The sequence below is a fragment of the Triplophysa rosa genome, linkage group LG7 (genome assembly GCF_024868665.1).
Source record: "Triplophysa rosa linkage group LG7, Trosa_1v2, whole genome shotgun sequence".
NCBI classification, from domain to species: domain Eukaryota; kingdom Metazoa; phylum Chordata; class Actinopteri; order Cypriniformes; family Nemacheilidae; genus Triplophysa; species Triplophysa rosa.
Genome location: NC_079896.1, coordinates 20,163,172 through 20,180,942, shown reverse-complemented (window position 1 = coordinate 20,180,942; position 17,771 = coordinate 20,163,172). Strand labels below are relative to the sequence as shown.

The window sequence follows — 17,771 nt, the reverse complement described above, 5'->3', positions numbered from 1 at the left end:
TGGATCATGTTTAGATATGGCTTCTTTTTTGACCTATAGAGTTTTAGCCGGCAACGGCGAATGGCAAGGTGGATTGTGTTCACCGACAATGTTTTCTGGAAGTATTCCTGAGCCCATGTTGTGATTTCCATTACAGTAGCATTCCTGTATGTGATGCAGTGCCGTCTAAGGGCCCGAAGATCACGGGCATCCAGTATGGTTTTCCGGCCTTGACCCTTACGCACAGAGATTGTTCCAGATTCTCTGAATCTTTGGATGATATTATGCACTGTAGATGATGATAACTTCAAACTCTTTGCAATTTTTCTCTGAGAAACTCCTTTCTGATATTGCTCCACTATTTTTCGCCGCAGCATTGGAGGAATTGGTGATCCTCTGCCCATCTTGACTTCTGAGAGACACTGACACTCTGAGAGGCTCTTTTTATACCCAATCATGTTGCCAATTGACCTAATAAGTTGCAAATTGATCCTCCAGCTGTTCCTTATATGTACATTTAACTTTTCCGGCCTCTTATTGCTACCTGTCCCAACTTTTTTGGAATGTGTAGCTCTCATGAAATCCAAAATGAGCCAATATTTGGCATGACATTTCAAAATGTCTCACTTTCAACATTTGATATGTTATCTATATTCTATTGTGAATAAAATATAAGTTTATGAGATTCGTAAATTATTGCATTCCTTTTTTATTCACAATTTGTACAGTGTCCCAACTTTTTTGGAATCGGGTTTGTAAAATAAAGTTGTTATCAAGAGGAAAACACTGAAGTTGGTTTATATTTTCAACCTGCATTTCTCATAGAATTGAATACTGCGATAATACCGCTTACCGCAACGAAACCTTAATCAATTAATCGCAGCATGGAAATTTGATACCAGCGCATGCCTAACAGGGACTCAAACTGCATTGGCTGCAGGGTCACAAACGTGACAGATCAGCCATGTTATTAATGACTGAGAAAAGACACGCTGCTGTCAAAAACAGTCCCGCTCTCAGGGACACCAGGAACCGTTTGTTTAAATACACAGAGGTCGTTTTCCTTAGCCTTTTCTTCTATTGTAGGAGCGAGGTGAAAAGGTAAGGGGGCGGGGGTACGTGACGGGGTTTTCCAAGAGCTGCAACAATGGCAACCCGAAACATCCTCGAACGTCAAACATTGAAACTTGGAGAGCCTCACATTCTTCACTTAAAGACCTCACCTGGGGCTGTTCCTCAATCAGGACAAAACAGGCAAAGGTGAGGAGATTACGGTGGAGATAAATATAGGGAAAACAGGGAGAACGAGTACGTTTCATGGTTAAAGTGACAAACAAACAGGGACTGTATTACAAAGAGAGGGAAAATGGGAGACAGTCTGGTGCCCCTACAGTAAATTGAGCAATGGTGGACGCCTGCTGAGATCTCATCTCAAACCTTCAAAATGACCGTCTGTCATAGTTACACGCCCTCTTGTCATTTCAAACCTGTATGACTTTCTTTCTTCTACAGAACACATAAAAATGTTGGAAAAAGAAATCTATTGGTCCCCATTGACTTCACTTGTGTCCATACAAAAGTCAATGGGGACCAACGGTTTTTCAAAATATCTTTTGTGTTTTGCAGAATAATGAAAATCACACAGGTTTAAAATGACAACCGGGTGAGAAAATGACAGAATTTTCATTTTGAAGGTGAACTGTTTACGAAATGACAACTCAGGCAATCTGTGGACGCTAATAAAATGTACAAAGCTGCTAAATGTGTGAATGATGTGGTACAGTACATTCACCAAAAAAGGCAATCTGGCCATTTTATTGCAATTTAACGGCTTAACGTGTAAAAGTGGAATGAAACAATTATACAAACTTTAATTGCTTTGTATGCCAAAACGCATGATCAATTTCACCGACTGCATACATAATGAGTCCATACACACACTTGCATTGTGTGGGTGAGGGTCGGGCCCCATCATCACCCGAGGGCAGCACGTGCTTGAGAAGTGTGCAGCGGAGCGGGGTGGGGGGGGGGTTGAGTGCGTGTCTAACGGCGGCTTAACGAGACTTGCGATGACAAATCGTCGCTGCTTTTCACATTTTTATAAATGCCATCAAAAGTGACACCGCTCATTCATTCATCGCCCTCTGCCGCCTCAAACCCCGCAGGCTGCCGTTTCTCTGTTGTTTCTACATAATACGATGTAATTTTACTTATAGTAAATAAATACACAATACACGTGTTCAACCCTATGCAAATAAGCTACTCCCTGCTTCATGCATAAACAAATATGCTATAGAATTGTATTGTCGCTGCAGCTAACCGTCGAGTTAACACACATCCCAGAGGCAAATATAATTGCTCAGAGGTTGCTCCTTAAGAGCTTGGGAGATTTTGATTGAGTTGACTTGTTATGTTTTAAGTATTAACTTAAAGTCTCTGATGTTTCTTTTAAAATTGCTTAGGATATAAAAATTGAAATGAGACAAAATAGATGGCAAGTATGGAGCAATAAAACAAATAGGAAATTCCAGGCAAATGTCAACCTTAAGATGAAAATGTTTTTACTCAAGGTTTTCACTGTACTGATGGGTCAGATGTCAATATTTGGTAGTTTAAACACCTGTGAAGTCTCTTAAAGTTTTTAAAGCACTTTTCTGTGGTCTGGTAAACTGGTAAATTGTCACATCCATAACGGTCCATATTCCTCATAAATGGGCATGTGAAAGTTAGAATAAAATAACTTTTATAAGGTTTTATTGCTTCTGGTTTCTACATTGTAATTCACAGAAATCTCAAAAGAAAGTATGTCGTCTTTCAAATACATGCGTCCTTTTTTGTCACACCCATATCTCATTAAATTGTTCTCTTTTAAAACAGAAAACTTGTGCATAGACTAATTTTTTTCTAATGTCTGGACTGTTATCAACAGGGGTTTGGTCAAATATAAACAGATAATTCAACATTGGTAATACATTTATATTTCAAGTTTTGACTGAAAATGTCACATCCATACCTTTGGAATTGCGCATGTGGACTGTATAGGTAAAGGATTTGGGTACATTTGATGGGGAATATTTGAGTCCATATGGAACTTTGTATATTTTGAAATATGGTCTTTCATATTTAAGCTAGGCTTGCCAAATCTGAGTTTAGTTTGAGACATTTCTCAGATCCTTTCTAAAACTCTAATGGAGACATACTTTATGTGAGGTTCCTGAGTCTTTTTCTCAGGAAAAACATCTGAGCAAAAGAGACTTAAGCAAAGGTTGCCATTTGCTCTCCATTTAATTTATCTAGGAGATAGTATTTATCTAGGAGAAATAATGTCGTTCTTACAGTCACTGCGGCCTTGAAGTACTACAAACCAAGACCAAACTAGTCGGTTTCGATCTTTCATTTCAATGAGAAGGTTACCTGTGTATTCACACAGTCAAATCTCATAAGTCTGTTAAAAGGAAGGGCGTTTTCACTGCTGTCTGAGAAACTACATATGTTTATATATGGTGTCCTAGTAACTTGCCTGACTGGTTATTTTGGACTCCGGGTCAGTCCACACAAAGATAAACATCAGAACATTCAGGGAAACCCCCGACAAAGCACATGAAACTTGTAAATGTGCTGCATTTACATGTGCTCTTTCTATAGTCTATAAAACAACAACCACAACAAAAAACATTCAACTTTTTTTAAATATAAAAGTAAACAAAATATACAATTGTGAATTAACTACAAAACCTGTATCTGTTCTGCAAATGCAATTGCTAAATAACAAAATCCTAAAAAAATCAAAAGACAACTGAAACCACTATGAATATTCATGCTTCCCCCCCGACCCAGCACACATGCGCCACACGCCACGGTTCCGCCTGACTTCTTGTTCTCGGCATGCCCTGATAGCGAGACTTTACGCTGTGAATTGCTTTCATCAATTGGCCGCCCGTGGTCGATGAAACGACTATTGCTAGCAAAAAAATAACAGCACAAACAGTGGTTAAAACCAGCACACGGGGAGGGAGACAGGAAGATTCTGTAGCAATCCTTCAGCTAATTGTCAGAGCTCCGGACCAGAGAGGAAATGGTCACGGGTCACTGGAACGCCCTCCAGACTAAACCCCATCCCCCACGATTCTCTGTTCTCAGGTCCCACTATTATTCCCCAGCCCTCTACCATCTCTAAACATGGTCCCTTTTCGTTCAAAAATTGGGCAAAATCTGTGCGGCTGGTTTCCAAGTGCAACCTCATCAATCAATCATCGCTAACTGTTTGTGTGTGCACGCTTGCCAGCTGTTTGCTATTAATTGTCGCAAGCACGGTTTTGCTCATGCCGTTGATTGACAGCTCCGAGAGGGCAACCCGGGCAGGAAGCCGTCTGTATCCGAAAGCAAGGCAACACAGCTGAGCCGTTTCATGGGTTGCTCAGATACATGGGCCAGCCTTGGCTACCTCGGACCCGCCCGTTGCTATGGTGACGTGAGATTGAGATTTAAAGGGTCAATTAGGTCAATTATTCTGCAACAGCAAACTATAGTGAGGATGTCAAGCACACGGTGTTCACTTGTTTCATACAGATGGAAAACAGCAAAGCTGTATATCAGGAAGAAGGGTTTCTGCAGTTTCACTTCTGTCTGGAATTATGTGACCTTACAGAAGAGTGCTCTCAAACAATGGACGAGAACCTGTTTTAATTCAGATATTTATTCTTTGCATATTTCTGAATAACTTTATTTAAAAATATATGTATATAAATTCTGTATTATGAAAATACTGGCGGATGCTTTACTGATATCAAGCACCATTAAATTAAAAGAATACTTCATCCAAAAATAAAACTTCTGTCGTAATTTATTTGCCCACATGTCATTCAAAACCTGTATTAATCTTTCTTCTGCAGAACACAAAAGAAGATATTTTGAGAGATGTCTTAGTGGTTTTGTGTCCATACAATGGAAGTCAATGCGGGCCCATGTTCTTTGGTTACTATTTTTAGCAGTATATAATGTGATGTATTGCAATGTATTGTATTGTGAATGATTGTGATGCGTATTATACAGTAGCTGCCATCACTAAGCTCTTCCACGCCCCGTCGAAAACCGAGGATTGCACGCGCACTCCAGCGGAGGACAGGAAGAGAGGTAACAAGAGCGTGATAAAACTGAATGTTAACAGATGGATGATGGCAGAAATGCTTGGCTCATTGGAAACCCTCAGGAAAAGAATGTGCAGAAAAGCTCTCAGCGCATGGAAAGTGAGCTTGCGGGGAAAGAGGAGAGATGTGATGACGGAGAATTAACACAAACAACCTCACCTGTGCGAGCAGAAATAACCTAGCAACAACAGGAAAGAGGATGTGACCTCTTCAAAAGGTGGACGAATCACGTTACCACAAAAAGAACAGCGTGGGACCCACACATACCCAACGGCAGAAATGTATTTACATCCTGAGTAAATATAAGGCATGGATGGGCTCAGAGGGTAAAACCCTGACCCTTGTCTCACTCGGCAAACCAAAGGCCAGTTACTCCCTTTTCCTTTGGTTTGTTGTTCAAATCACTTCTCACTTTTGTGTGGTCAAAAAGGCTGTGCCAGAAAACGAGTCGGAAGGGTACGCTGTTTACTGTATGCTATACAAATTGGTAAAAACTAGCACACTTTATGGAAAACCTGCAACTTTTTGGTCCCTAGCCCAGACCTTCAATTCTGGAATCTGATGATGATGTTTCCCACAAAAGCTGGCTTGGCAGTCCACCTCACACATTTTCCACCTCTGTGTCCATTATCTTTCCCATCGATGGTGTGAACAGGTGTCACCTGCAGCAAGGACAAGCCGGCTACTCTCCTCCACACAGAGCCCTAAATTTCTAACATCACACAAGATGTTCCTCGCTGATCCCACTGATGGACGCAAGCCACAGATAAATTTCCCCGTCCCCGCGTGTTCACTGCAGCTGCAATGCACACAGATGTGGCCTAATTCCTTGGCACAGGTGCCCTGGCACACATTTATAAGGCATGGGGGGTCGCAGACCACAGCTGTCCCTCAATGATCTGCAGCCATGCCATCTTGATGCCATCCAAGCTAATACCCAGCAGTGGAGAGCAATTCGATCAGACAAGAGACAGAGAATGAAAAGCTTGTGCACATGAACATGGTCACTTAAAGGTGTCCTGAACTGGGCTTGTTTATTGTTTTATACTGTTGTATGAGGTCTACTTATGACGTTCGCATGGTTTTTACATTCAAAAACATCAAAATCAATAAGTAATTGGATATTTTTTACCCGGGTTTTGAGGCCGTCTCGTCAAATGCCATGTGTAAATGGGCGTGGCGCACTGAAGACCCACTGCTATGATTGGATAGCAGTTTGCGTAGTAAACTTTTGGTTTTTGGTTTTGGAATTTGGTTTGGAATTTGGTTAGACACGTAACGTTAGGTTACACATTATCAGGACATATCAAGCGATCTCTAACAAAGCAATAATGACGCATAGTACAAATATGTTTTACTCACATAAGATTGCTGCGCCATTCCTGTCGGATCCAATATTGACTGCACAGCTCTACTTTTTAATTTTAATCTCTCCGCAAATCTAGCGCCGTGTTCACAAAGGAATCCATGGTGAAATGACGTTAACAAATGCTCAATGTTCCACCCACGCGAGCAGGAACATACTTAAAAATAAACTTCAACCACGCATTCCTAACATCAGAATCTGAAGGAAGCGACAGGCGCTGCACAATGTTGCATGTTTGCTGCTTGGTCGCTCTAAATAAAAATAACTAATGAAAGAAGTCCTCACTTTTGCACATATGACACGGGGCTAGCCACCCTCAAGAGCCCTTCGCTAAAGTGACAGGGTTGCCAGATCTTCACAGAAAAAATAAGCAAATAAAGACAAGACAAAAACAAACCTTAAAATGCAAATTGTTTATATATTTTATAAGACCAAAAATTCTTAAAATCTGCAACAGACCATTTATTAAGACCTAAGTGCCGAGGCTTTTGGATCTAAGACCAAACGACAAGCATAAAAGCGCTTAATAATAACAAACATGGCAACACAGCAAAAGAGTGCTGTGTGATAGAGCCTTCCGAGCATAAACACAACACAGCATATCAGCAGTTTAATTTAAACTGACGGACAAAACAAATCTTTAGCCGTGTACTATGTGTGGCTAAAGTCATTCGCGAACCAGTGGGCGGGGCTAGAGAAGTAGTCGTTGATATTTTTCTGTGGAAGCGGTGTTCAACCTATCTATGTCATAGATATGTGCATTCCAGGACCTGCCGTTCGCTGAGCCTGGTGTCAATAACAGTTGTAATTTCAGTAACAAGGGCGTTTTCAGTTCTGACACTTACATGATGTTCGCGTGAATACGATTCCCTCTTATATAACAAAATCTCGGGTTAAAATTGTGGTTTTAATTCATGGCTCCTTTAAAGGAACAGTTCACCCAAAAATAGAAATTCTGTCTTCATTCAGTCTTCACCCTCAAGTTGTTCCAAATCTGTATAAATTTATTCTGATGAACACAGAGAAAGATATTTGGAAGAATGCTTGTAACCAAACAGTTCTTGGGCACCATTGACTAGCATGGTAGGAAAAATTGCTTTATGAATTTCTTTGTTCCGTTGAACACAAAAGAAGATATTTTAAAGAATGTTGGAAAGCAAAAGAGTAGCACTTTTAACTACCCCTGTAATTTTCCCTTCTATGGTAGTCAATGGTGGCAGCTGTTTGGTTACAAGCATTCTTCCAAATATCTTTCTCTGTGTTTATCAGAACAAAGACAAATTTTTATTTTTGGGTGTACCTTTTCTGAATGAAATCTTCTCACCCTCGTGTTATTCAACGCTGGTAGGCAAACATCACTGACCCCCACTGACTTCCATTTTATCGATTCTGAATTATGAAGTGAATATTAATTTTTAGGTGAACTACATCTCTATATAACACCAAAGTGCATGTGTTTTCCAATAACATAGTGGCTAAGCACTAAACAACACCGGTTGTGAGGGTGTTTAGCACAGAAAAGTGTCCAAATGTGTTTCCATATATGTAAATGCAAAAAGTTTGCTGCTAGAAAGCAGATGTTAACAGCTTTACTGCTCCTCACCTCCATATCTATTTCCAAACACTTGTGTGTACAAATCAAAGCTTATACACCCGGCTTCCCCCACCCCCAGTATCACATTCCCAGGGCAAAATCTCACCGCTTTGGCCTCTTCCTCTTCTTTATTTTCCATTCAATGTCCAGATAACAGGACAGAGAACAAGAAAACACCCATGGAAAAGATCTAACGAAAAAGATCCCGTGTTGTCCACCATGACCCCCGATGACACCCACATACGCAGACAGATGGGCAAAACTCATTCAAATCCCACGGCTGAATAAAGCAGTGATCAGCGCAGCAGTTTCTATGCAAAACAGCAACTGAAATGTCTCTCTCGCTGTAAGAGACCTTTTCTTGCTCCGTCTCTTTTAGTTTAATGTTAATAGCCCTCACATTGAAAAGAATATCTAAATTTTTGTCAATGATTCCTGTTCGTGAAAGAAAACTGACCAATTTACACCACCTCTCTCTGATCCTGAAACTCAAACAGACCGTTTATGTATGTAAATGACCTCTGCTGACGGGCTAACGACGTAAACATAATGACTAAATTCAAATAAATAAGAAAAAAATGTACCTAATCGACAAGTCTGCTGTTGGACTAATTGACTAACCGGCCATTGTGACCTATTCCTAGTACACAGCTGTCTAACCACATCTAATAACAGCTACTGTATCTCTCTCGCACAACATGACCCAATGCTAAATTCTGGTTAATGATACTCCCTCCTACTGTTAAGCATCTGGCTCTTCTCGAAGTATGCCACGCGGCTCTCATTTAGCCTCTCTCTCTTTCAGACACACAAACTGACCCTAATTCCATCCTACATCCCATCAGTGTGTAAGAGAGCTTATATATACACTCAGATAGCAGAGGGCAAGTAATCTGCTTCCAAACACTCCGTACTCATCAAAAACTTGTCAGGTCACCCGTTCTGCCATCACACAGTTCCGTGTCTCGCACGCAAGCAGGTGTGTATTCAGACACAGCATGTGTTTAATGGTTTCGTGCTGTGGTGTTCGAGGGTAATGAACCTTGGAATGGGACGCGTTTGTGATCCATAAAGACCTTGCAGATTTATACGCTAGACAGAATGACACTTAATTCATTTAATTGACAGACACACACTTATCAGATTATAGGTGTGTGTCGCAAATTTGATCAGTTTAATTGTTAGAAATTATATAGTTACATAAATTAACTGTATTAACTGAATTCACAATTTCAAGTTAACGCCACACCTAGAAAACAAAAATACTGTCAGGCGGCAGATATGATATTTGTTTAGACTGCAGTACACATTTTTCAGCTATGTGTCGATATGACAAGTTCTTACTAGAAGTGACTCATGGTGTGAATGTTCAGATCAGCTCTGATTTGTTGTGTGCGATAAAATTTCAAATCTGTTATTTAAAAATTATTATTATTTCAGCATCATCAAAGCTCCCACCCTTAAGCAGAATCTCTCTCTTGGCATATTATCATTCAGCTTTTTGAGGTCTCAACCTGGGAAGCTTTTTTAAGACTACTGAAAGAGTTCCCATCTATTCAAGACTCTATTTGGCTGCTTTTTCTTCATTATTTGGTATAAGTTATTCATTTTTAACCACATTTTTGTTTTCTACTGAAATTAATTGATATGTTAGCACAACAATTTTTGTCTCCAAAAGTCATTTTAAACATTTAACCATACACCTTGACATTACAAGATTTTTAACATTGCTAGAAACATTTAGTCTTTCCAAACTTTTGACCGGTACTGTACATTTATTCTATTCTATTTAGTATTATTATAGATTCTAAGCAGCTAAGCTCTTATATGTATGGCAATACAAAATGTACATATGTTTGTCTAATCAATAAAGTGAACAATGAAATTTAAAAGAAGACAGTGAGATCATAGAAAATATTCTGTGTGTGAAGTATATTCAATTCTACAAATTCTGGCAATGTCATGTCATATTGTTACGCTTCCTGGAGAGAACACTTTATAGTTAGTGAAGGTTTCCATGAACGTGTATGCGTGTTGTGCACGGTCAGGTCAGTATTACAGCCTAAAGCTATAACAGTATTCCTCCCTGTCATAAACAGAACACACACGTTACGGCCATAATGAAGTGCAACACACCTTTCTCTTGTAAACCTTTCCCAACTGTCCACTTCTACCTATGACCCCTGTAAAACCTCCCGAAATATTTCCAGCGAAGGTAAGACGGCCTCATTAACCCTGCTTTAAAAGAGGATAAAACTTTAAAAACATTTAAAGGACACCATGTCTAACATCTGCTGTTCCAAATACCGCATAGCGGATGCAGCCAGAGACTGACCTACTAAACACAGACTGCAGGATGAGCGCATCTGAGTTTCAGACTCTGTCCGCTCCACCCCCACAACCCTGTTCGGCCGGTTAAGGCTTATTATTTTTACACAGTGCTGCTTCTGGAGCGCTACGAAGCCAGGACAAGTCACAAAGGACTCCGAACGCGTGCACACATGTTTAGTCAGTCTCTGATCAGTCTCTGTTACGTTTAAGCCCAATGAACCTGACAAAGAAGTAATAAACTGTTTATAAACCTCACTGTCCAGAGGGGTATCAGTGGGTTAAAGGGATACTTCTTCAACCAAAAATGAAAATTCTGTCATCATTTGCTCACCTTCGAGTTGTTCCAAATCTGTATGAATTTCTTTGTTCCGATGAACACAGAGAAAGATATTTGGAAGAATGCTTATAACCAAACAGATCTTGGACCCCATTGACTCCCATAGTAGGAAAAATTACTTACTTTCTTAATTTTTTTTGTTCTGTTGAACATTTTGAAGAATGTAGGACAGCAAACACTTCTGGGGCACTTTTGACTACTATTGTATTTTTTCCTACTACGGTAGTCAACGAGGCGAAATCTGTCTGGTTATAAGCATTCTTCCAAATATCTCTCTCTGTGTTCAGAACAAAGAAATTAATACAGATTTGGAACAACTCGAAGTGAGTAAAACGATGACAGAATTTTCATTTTTGGGTGAAGTATCCCTTTAACTGTGGCCTGAATCTTCTTTTCCACACAAACAAAAAATAAAATCACTATAAAATAAAAATCACTATAACAATAACTGTGAAACTATGGCCTGGTGGTTCATACAAACAATAGGAGTTCTGATTCGGACTTTTCCATAACTGTAGATGAATCCCTCTAGTTTTAATCATCATTTTTCTTTGCTTTTTCTTTTCACAAGAGAAACAAAAGCCACATTTAGTTCGACTACAGAGCACTGTAGTGATGACAGCTGCTCGGATCCAGTACAACTCAACAATCTCTTTTCTGGCTGCAAGAGACATTTCTTTCGCATTATGTCTTGCATAGAAGTCTTGCTTGTGTGTGTGTGTCGAGAAAGATTTCTTCACACAATATTTAAACATTTCTTAAAAACAGAAAAACCTGCTTCCTTTTTGCGAGAGCTGTGGCTGACTCATTGTCATGGACAACCTTCCAACTTCTGTGTGTATAAATATAAAGACAGTCTACTTCCATTCTACCCTCAGACACTCGTCCCCTGAGAAGCTCTGTCATGCTCTTATCACATCCAGCACGTCTCAGCTTCACATGCAACATGCATTACTTCTGCATGGCTGTAAATGTGGGTCATACACGCAGAACCCCATCCACTCACTCACACCTGACACCATTAGACGGCCCATGTTGAGGGTGGATTGTAGGTAACAGTTCAGGCCCTCCAGTCATTGGTCTTAGATCTACCTCATGACAAACAATATCCAATATACACCTGTGCAGAACACTTTTGTGATCACAGAGGAAGCTGAGAGTGAGGTCTATAAAAAACACCCAGTGATGTAAAAAAACCTGGCCTTTATTACTTCCTCTAGACATATCAACTCACACTAATGATACAGGAGTAAAACAATTTCTGTACAAGCAATTTTTCATAAGCGCTAGAATTAGATTAAGCTGAAACCTAAGACACAAAGTAAGGTAAAACTACTGAGGCAGTTTCGAAAAATGTGCTGGAATTTAGTTGTTGCAGCATCTGAAAACGAACAAATACTGAGCCCAAAACAACACGTTTTGAAAAAGAGAAATAACATTGTGCATAGAGATCACGGAACACGAACTGTTATTACTGTAGCGGCAAGATGTTACCCTGTGAAAGTCCTCATTCAGAAATTGAGCTCCGTGCTCGGTAAAATACACATTCATCTCTAGCTTGTAAAGAAATGAATATATTGCAAATGGGGATCTGGTATAAATCTAATTTTGTTTCTATTCCTAGACAGAAAGTACATTTTGTATAACAAGACTCAAAACCATTTAAGATTCTTTTCAAATTGGTTACAGGCAGATGTCACCAAGGCCTATTTTTATTATTTTATATAAATCCCTCCAACCATCTGTCACTATAATAAGACAATACCTCCCAATCAAAAAAATTACTTACTGAAAATCCTGTTTCTTTTTTAAAACACTAAAAATGAGTTTCCAATATTGTTACACACACAATAACTGAAAGGCAAACTGCTTTGTATTCTCAACCTGGTTAAGTGAACAATGACAGAAACATCACAGAATCATAATGCATGAGGCATGTTAATACGTCATGCACAGGACCCCCCCAAAACCCCCAGAAGTCATAACAAGCTATAAGACACCAAGGGCTGTTTGAGGACAGCAGCTTTTCTATAAAGAGATCCATATGCAGGACCCATGTGGGAGTCCACCCTGCAGGAGAATACAATGCTGACTCTGCACTGCTATTTCACATCCTGCTTCCACGAACGTGGGTGTGCGGTACTGCAAGACCCACACCTGCTGCAGGCTAACACTGCAATGCCAACTGACCTGAACTGAACCGATAATCACACGCGCAGACAACGTCACAGCCATGTGCGCAAAGTCAGGCTGAGTCACGGAACCATCGACTAGCTAAAAATAAATCTCTGGGGAGGCAGGTGTGGTCTAATACCGGTCACAGCTTTGCTACAAAAGCAAACTGAACTGATGAATGATTTTTCAAAAACTAGCCTCAAAACTGTTCCAGTGAATATTTATGTTCAGTGCTGTTTTTGCAGAATAACGTGTGACTATGATTGAAATGAACTTAAAAGAAAAGTCTAACTCTGACTCAGTGGTACAAAGACGAAAACGTCTGTATTATCTTCTACCGACTGATATCTGATTGCTAAATAACAATACAGTTCCAGGTAGAACTGCTTTTTGCAGAGGAAACATGACACTGTTTTAACGCAAGACGGTTATCTAATTGGCAAGAAAGTATTTCTACCAAAGAACAGGAATGCCTCTGGAATCTAAGGAATGTGGAAACAGCTAATGACCTAGGTGCTGTCCCATCCCACACACGCAGAATAGAGCCATTTTACTAGGTAATGTCACATGTTAGGGGCGTTAAGATCATGAAAACAGTTCTGGGGGTAACACCTTAAAGCAATAGTTCACCCAAAAATACAAATTCTTTCACTGTTATTCACCCTCACCAGGTCATTCCAAACCTGCATGACTTTCCTTATTCCGTAAAGCACAAAAGATGTTTCAAGAATGTTGGTATTGAAACAACATTGGACCACGCTGACTTCCACTATATGGCACAAAACCTCCGAGACATTTCTAAAAATATCTTCTTTTGAGTTCCACAGAATTAGAGTCAATAAATGATGATGTAGAAGTAGGGCTGCTTCCATCACAGCTTTATACGTCCAATTTAGCTTAAAATGACATCATCAGTTTTTGTATTACAAATATACCTTGTATGCACTGTATGTCACTTTGGATAAAAGTACCAAATGCATAAACTAAAAATATTAAAAATACATCGATTAAAAACATTTATGATATTTAGAAGGTTCACATCAGTTTTAAGCTGAAGTTCATTCACTCCTTCTGTCTTTCTGTTTGACAATATGAGCCAGAGATCTGTCTTTCAGTAGTCTCTATTTACCTCACAGGCAGAAGATGGTGTGTGGCTCACGGCCAGGCAGATTATTCATTAAAGTCTATCTTAAACTCCAGAGCATCTACATTACCATATTTGTGACAGGAGGGGGGTGTCGCCCTCGCAGACGACCTGCTGTCACCACAGAGCGAGATAATAGATCCGGAACAGAGAAAGAAATGAGAATGTGTGACTGCACAGTGCAAAAGAAAAGCCAAGTGGGGTAAACCGTCGCTGTGTCTGACAGCGTGCATTATCAGCGAAAAGACTAAAGCAGGCTAAGAGAAGCGCACACAGCACTAAATGAGGATTCAAAAGTGTAAATCCTTCCATCTCTCAGAAAAGCGTACCGTAAGATGCACGCATGCAGGAAGCATAATGAAACACAAACACAGGCGGCCTGCGAAGTGGCATCTAAACATCACATTCCTGTCCAAAACAAACACCCATTCCTCCAGCCCCCGCCCTGGATCCACAACGGCAAACACAGCATCCCCCTGCCTCTCAACGTCCCTAACAAATACAAGAGAGAAGAAATAACAGCTTCTATTACCGTCTGGCAGGCATCCGTTAACGCTCTCCGTGCTGGACTGTGAAAAGCCAGTATCAGATCTCCGGTAAGATCCGAGCAGACCGTTCTTCCGTAGTGCCTGGTTGCTGGGGCTGCTCAGCGGCGTGGACGTCCCGTCTCGCTTCGAGAAGATCCCGCTAAAGAACCGAATGAGTTTACGCTCGTGTCCGCTGGAACGAAAACCCGTCCCTCTAATAAAACCCTCCTTCTCCACTAAAGATTTCTCAGTCAGCTTGAACAAGTCACTGTTGTCCAGTGTGCGGTTCTTGGCTTTCGCCCTGTCCCTGCGGCCCAGCTCAGTCATGGAGTCCGTTTTGCTCAGGACCTCACCCACATCCAAGGTGTTTCGCTTCTCGGACTCGGACTCAAAAGCAGGGTTTTGGAGAACCGTGCTGGACTGGGCCTGGTTCTCTTCTCCATCACGACCGATGCAGCCCGAGCTGCTGTGGTGCTTCTCTTTGGAGAGCGCCCGTATGCGTATTAACTCTCCGCCGGTCCAGTGGCGAAAGCTGAAGCTTCGTCGCAGCAGGCTAGGGTGTCTTTTCACAGGGGGGGCTTCAGGCGCCGGCTTGGGTGTTTTTCCATTCCCTTTAGCCAGCAAAGAGGATATGCAGCTCTCTTTGGCTGTCCTGACACTTTTTGCTTCCTCTGAAGCCTGAGTCTCGTCTGACCACATACAGACCGGTTCCTCCGTGCTCCTGGAGGTCTTGAGAATCTTCTTTGTATAACCTGCGTTTTCTCCATTACCAGCAGATGTGCCTGAGATTTCTGTACATTTAACGTTGCTTTCCGCTATTTCTTTTGCTTGAATGTTCGTTTTGTGCACAAGTGCCCCATTTTCACTCGCCTTTTTCTGAGCATGCTCTGGCAAAACGCACTTTTCATTTAACGCCTGTGCCCTCTTTGAGATTTTTAACCTGCCCAGCTCCAGATGTCCGGTACTAAAAGTTCTAAAGTTTCTCATGTATGAGTGTGAGGAAAACTCGTCCGTCTCGTCGTCCACTTCTTTCAGCTCTTCCAGCGGAGAGCTCCGCGGAATCTCACACGATGCCTCCCGTCGGTACGCGCTCACTTTCGGGTTCTCCGGGCGCCGGTGCGCCGAGCTTCCGCTGTCCTGCAGGTTCTCTTTTTTCACTAAGGTCAAAGAGATCCGATACACGGTTTTCCTTTGTGGCGTACCCCGCTCCATCCTTTCCGGGTAACTACCATCAAGCAAGTACATTCTCTGGAAACCAAGTCAATTAATTTAGGTCTTGGGTTTGGTTTGATGTGATATAGCCTAACCCACAGTGCAAATAACAGGAATACTAATAAAACAGCGCTGTATAATAACAGAACAGAAGTGGTTTGGTTTGTTTCTCGGTCTATTCGTGGCGTTTGACAATCGGCGTTATCAAAACATCCACAAAAAAAGCAAATAATCGTTAAATCCCCTCGGCGTCCAGTGCAAATCCTGTCCTTGTGTTCACGCTAAATGCGCGTGAAAGAAAAGTCCTGCTTCAAACTGACGCTTCCCGCAGCGAGGTTTATCTGTCTGAAAAATCATGTTATTGCAACACTGTCCTCCTCAAGCAGAAGAGTTTGGTCTCTCCTATTGTGCCCGTGCATCCCCCGCCGTGCCGCCAGCTTGCTCTCTTTTCACCGGACCGAGCTCGCTATTGTTTCCCGCCGCCGTGCATTTAAAGTCTCTTTCAAAAGTCTCTTTCAAAGAAACGCGCACGACTTCAAGGCGAGCAGAACGAGGGTCCCGGGAAAAGAGACACACGAACGCGAGAGCTACGGATCCATATCCGCCTCTCTCCTCTGTCTCTCAGCCCCGTGTGCTGCGTATACACACACACAAATCATCCAGTTAGTGCCGAAGTGGAAGTAAAACCAGGAGCGGATTTCTCCAGGATGAGCTCCACGCTGGTGTTGTTACACGCACTTGCATCATTTACAGAGATTTACACAGGACAAGATGATAACCTAATGTAAGATACATTCATGCAGTGGTACATCAAACATCACAATAAGTCATTTTCGCGAGTTTTAGCAATAAATATATGTTTATTCTTAATAGCCTACCTGACAGGGTCAGTTACAGGTTGTACACATGACATGATAAAAAGTAATAAACTAACGTAGATGCATAAAAATGGGTTATATAAATGTAAATGCGATATAAACGCAAGCGTTTGATTTTAAGTGCCGAGATACACAATGAATACATAAGTATACTGTATACATTGAGTGTTACGTAAACACGCAGGGATCTGCTCCGGGACGCAGCATTATCCAGCGGATGCGCGTGGGCGGGGTTTCTACCTCTGTCTATCAAATCCTTCAAACCCACCCGGGCTCACAAGAGAAAGATGAGACATGAGGCAATTCTTATAGTAATTTGATTATGCATATAGCTTGAAACTCAAACGCACGAATATAATTTCAATGATTTAGCGCTAAAAAACTATTCACGTGACATATTTGTTCTACTTGCACTCCAACTGATTCAGCTTCATTTTATAGTGTTTAAAAACTGTTCTCTGTAACTATAGCCGAGAAGTTTTTTTTAATATTATTTAAAGGCATGCTACATGACACTACACACAAGCTAACAGTTCAATAAGCAGTCAAAAATACCAGGGTCGAGCAGCACTTTCAACTGCCCTCCAGCTACCTCTCCACCACCCTTTCTCTCTCTGAGGAGGGAGGTGTGGGTGTCGAAGATTACTTCTCTTATCTCTTCTCGAATCCATGCGTCTTCTACAACCCGAATTCCGGAAAAGTTGGGACGTTTTTTAAATTGGAATAAAATGAAAACTAAAGGAATTTCAAATCACATGAGCCAATATTTTATTCACAATAGAACATAGATAACATAGCAAATGTTTAAACTGAGAAATTTTACACTTTTATCCACTAAACTAGCTCATTTAAAATTTGATTCCTGCTACAGGTCTCAAAATAGTTGGGACGGGGACATGTTTACCATGGTGTAGCATCTCCTTTTCTTTTCAAAACAGTTTGAAGACGTCTGGGCATTGAGGCTATGAGTTGCTGGAGTTTTGGTGTTGGAATTTGGTCCCATTCTTGCCTTATATAGGTTTCCAGCTGCTGAAGAGTTCGTGGTCGTCTTTGACGTATTTTTCGTTTAATGATGCGCCAA

At 41.1% G+C, this 17,771-nt stretch overlaps 1 protein-coding gene across 1 annotated transcript in view; it reads right to left on the bottom strand.

Annotated features, from left to right (window-relative positions):
• agap1 (ArfGAP with GTPase domain, ankyrin repeat and PH domain 1) overlaps window positions 1–16,444 on the bottom strand; it is a 126,829-nt gene extending 110,385 nt beyond the window's left edge. Inside the window, exon 1 of the mRNA XM_057337060.1 lies at window positions 14,606–16,444. Within this exon, the coding sequence (XP_057193043.1) occupies window positions 14,606–15,845 (1,240 nt within the window). The 5' untranslated portion in view covers window positions 15,846–16,444. The remainder of the gene's footprint in view (window positions 1–14,605) is intronic.
• Window positions 16,445–17,771: the final 1,327 nt, after the last annotated feature.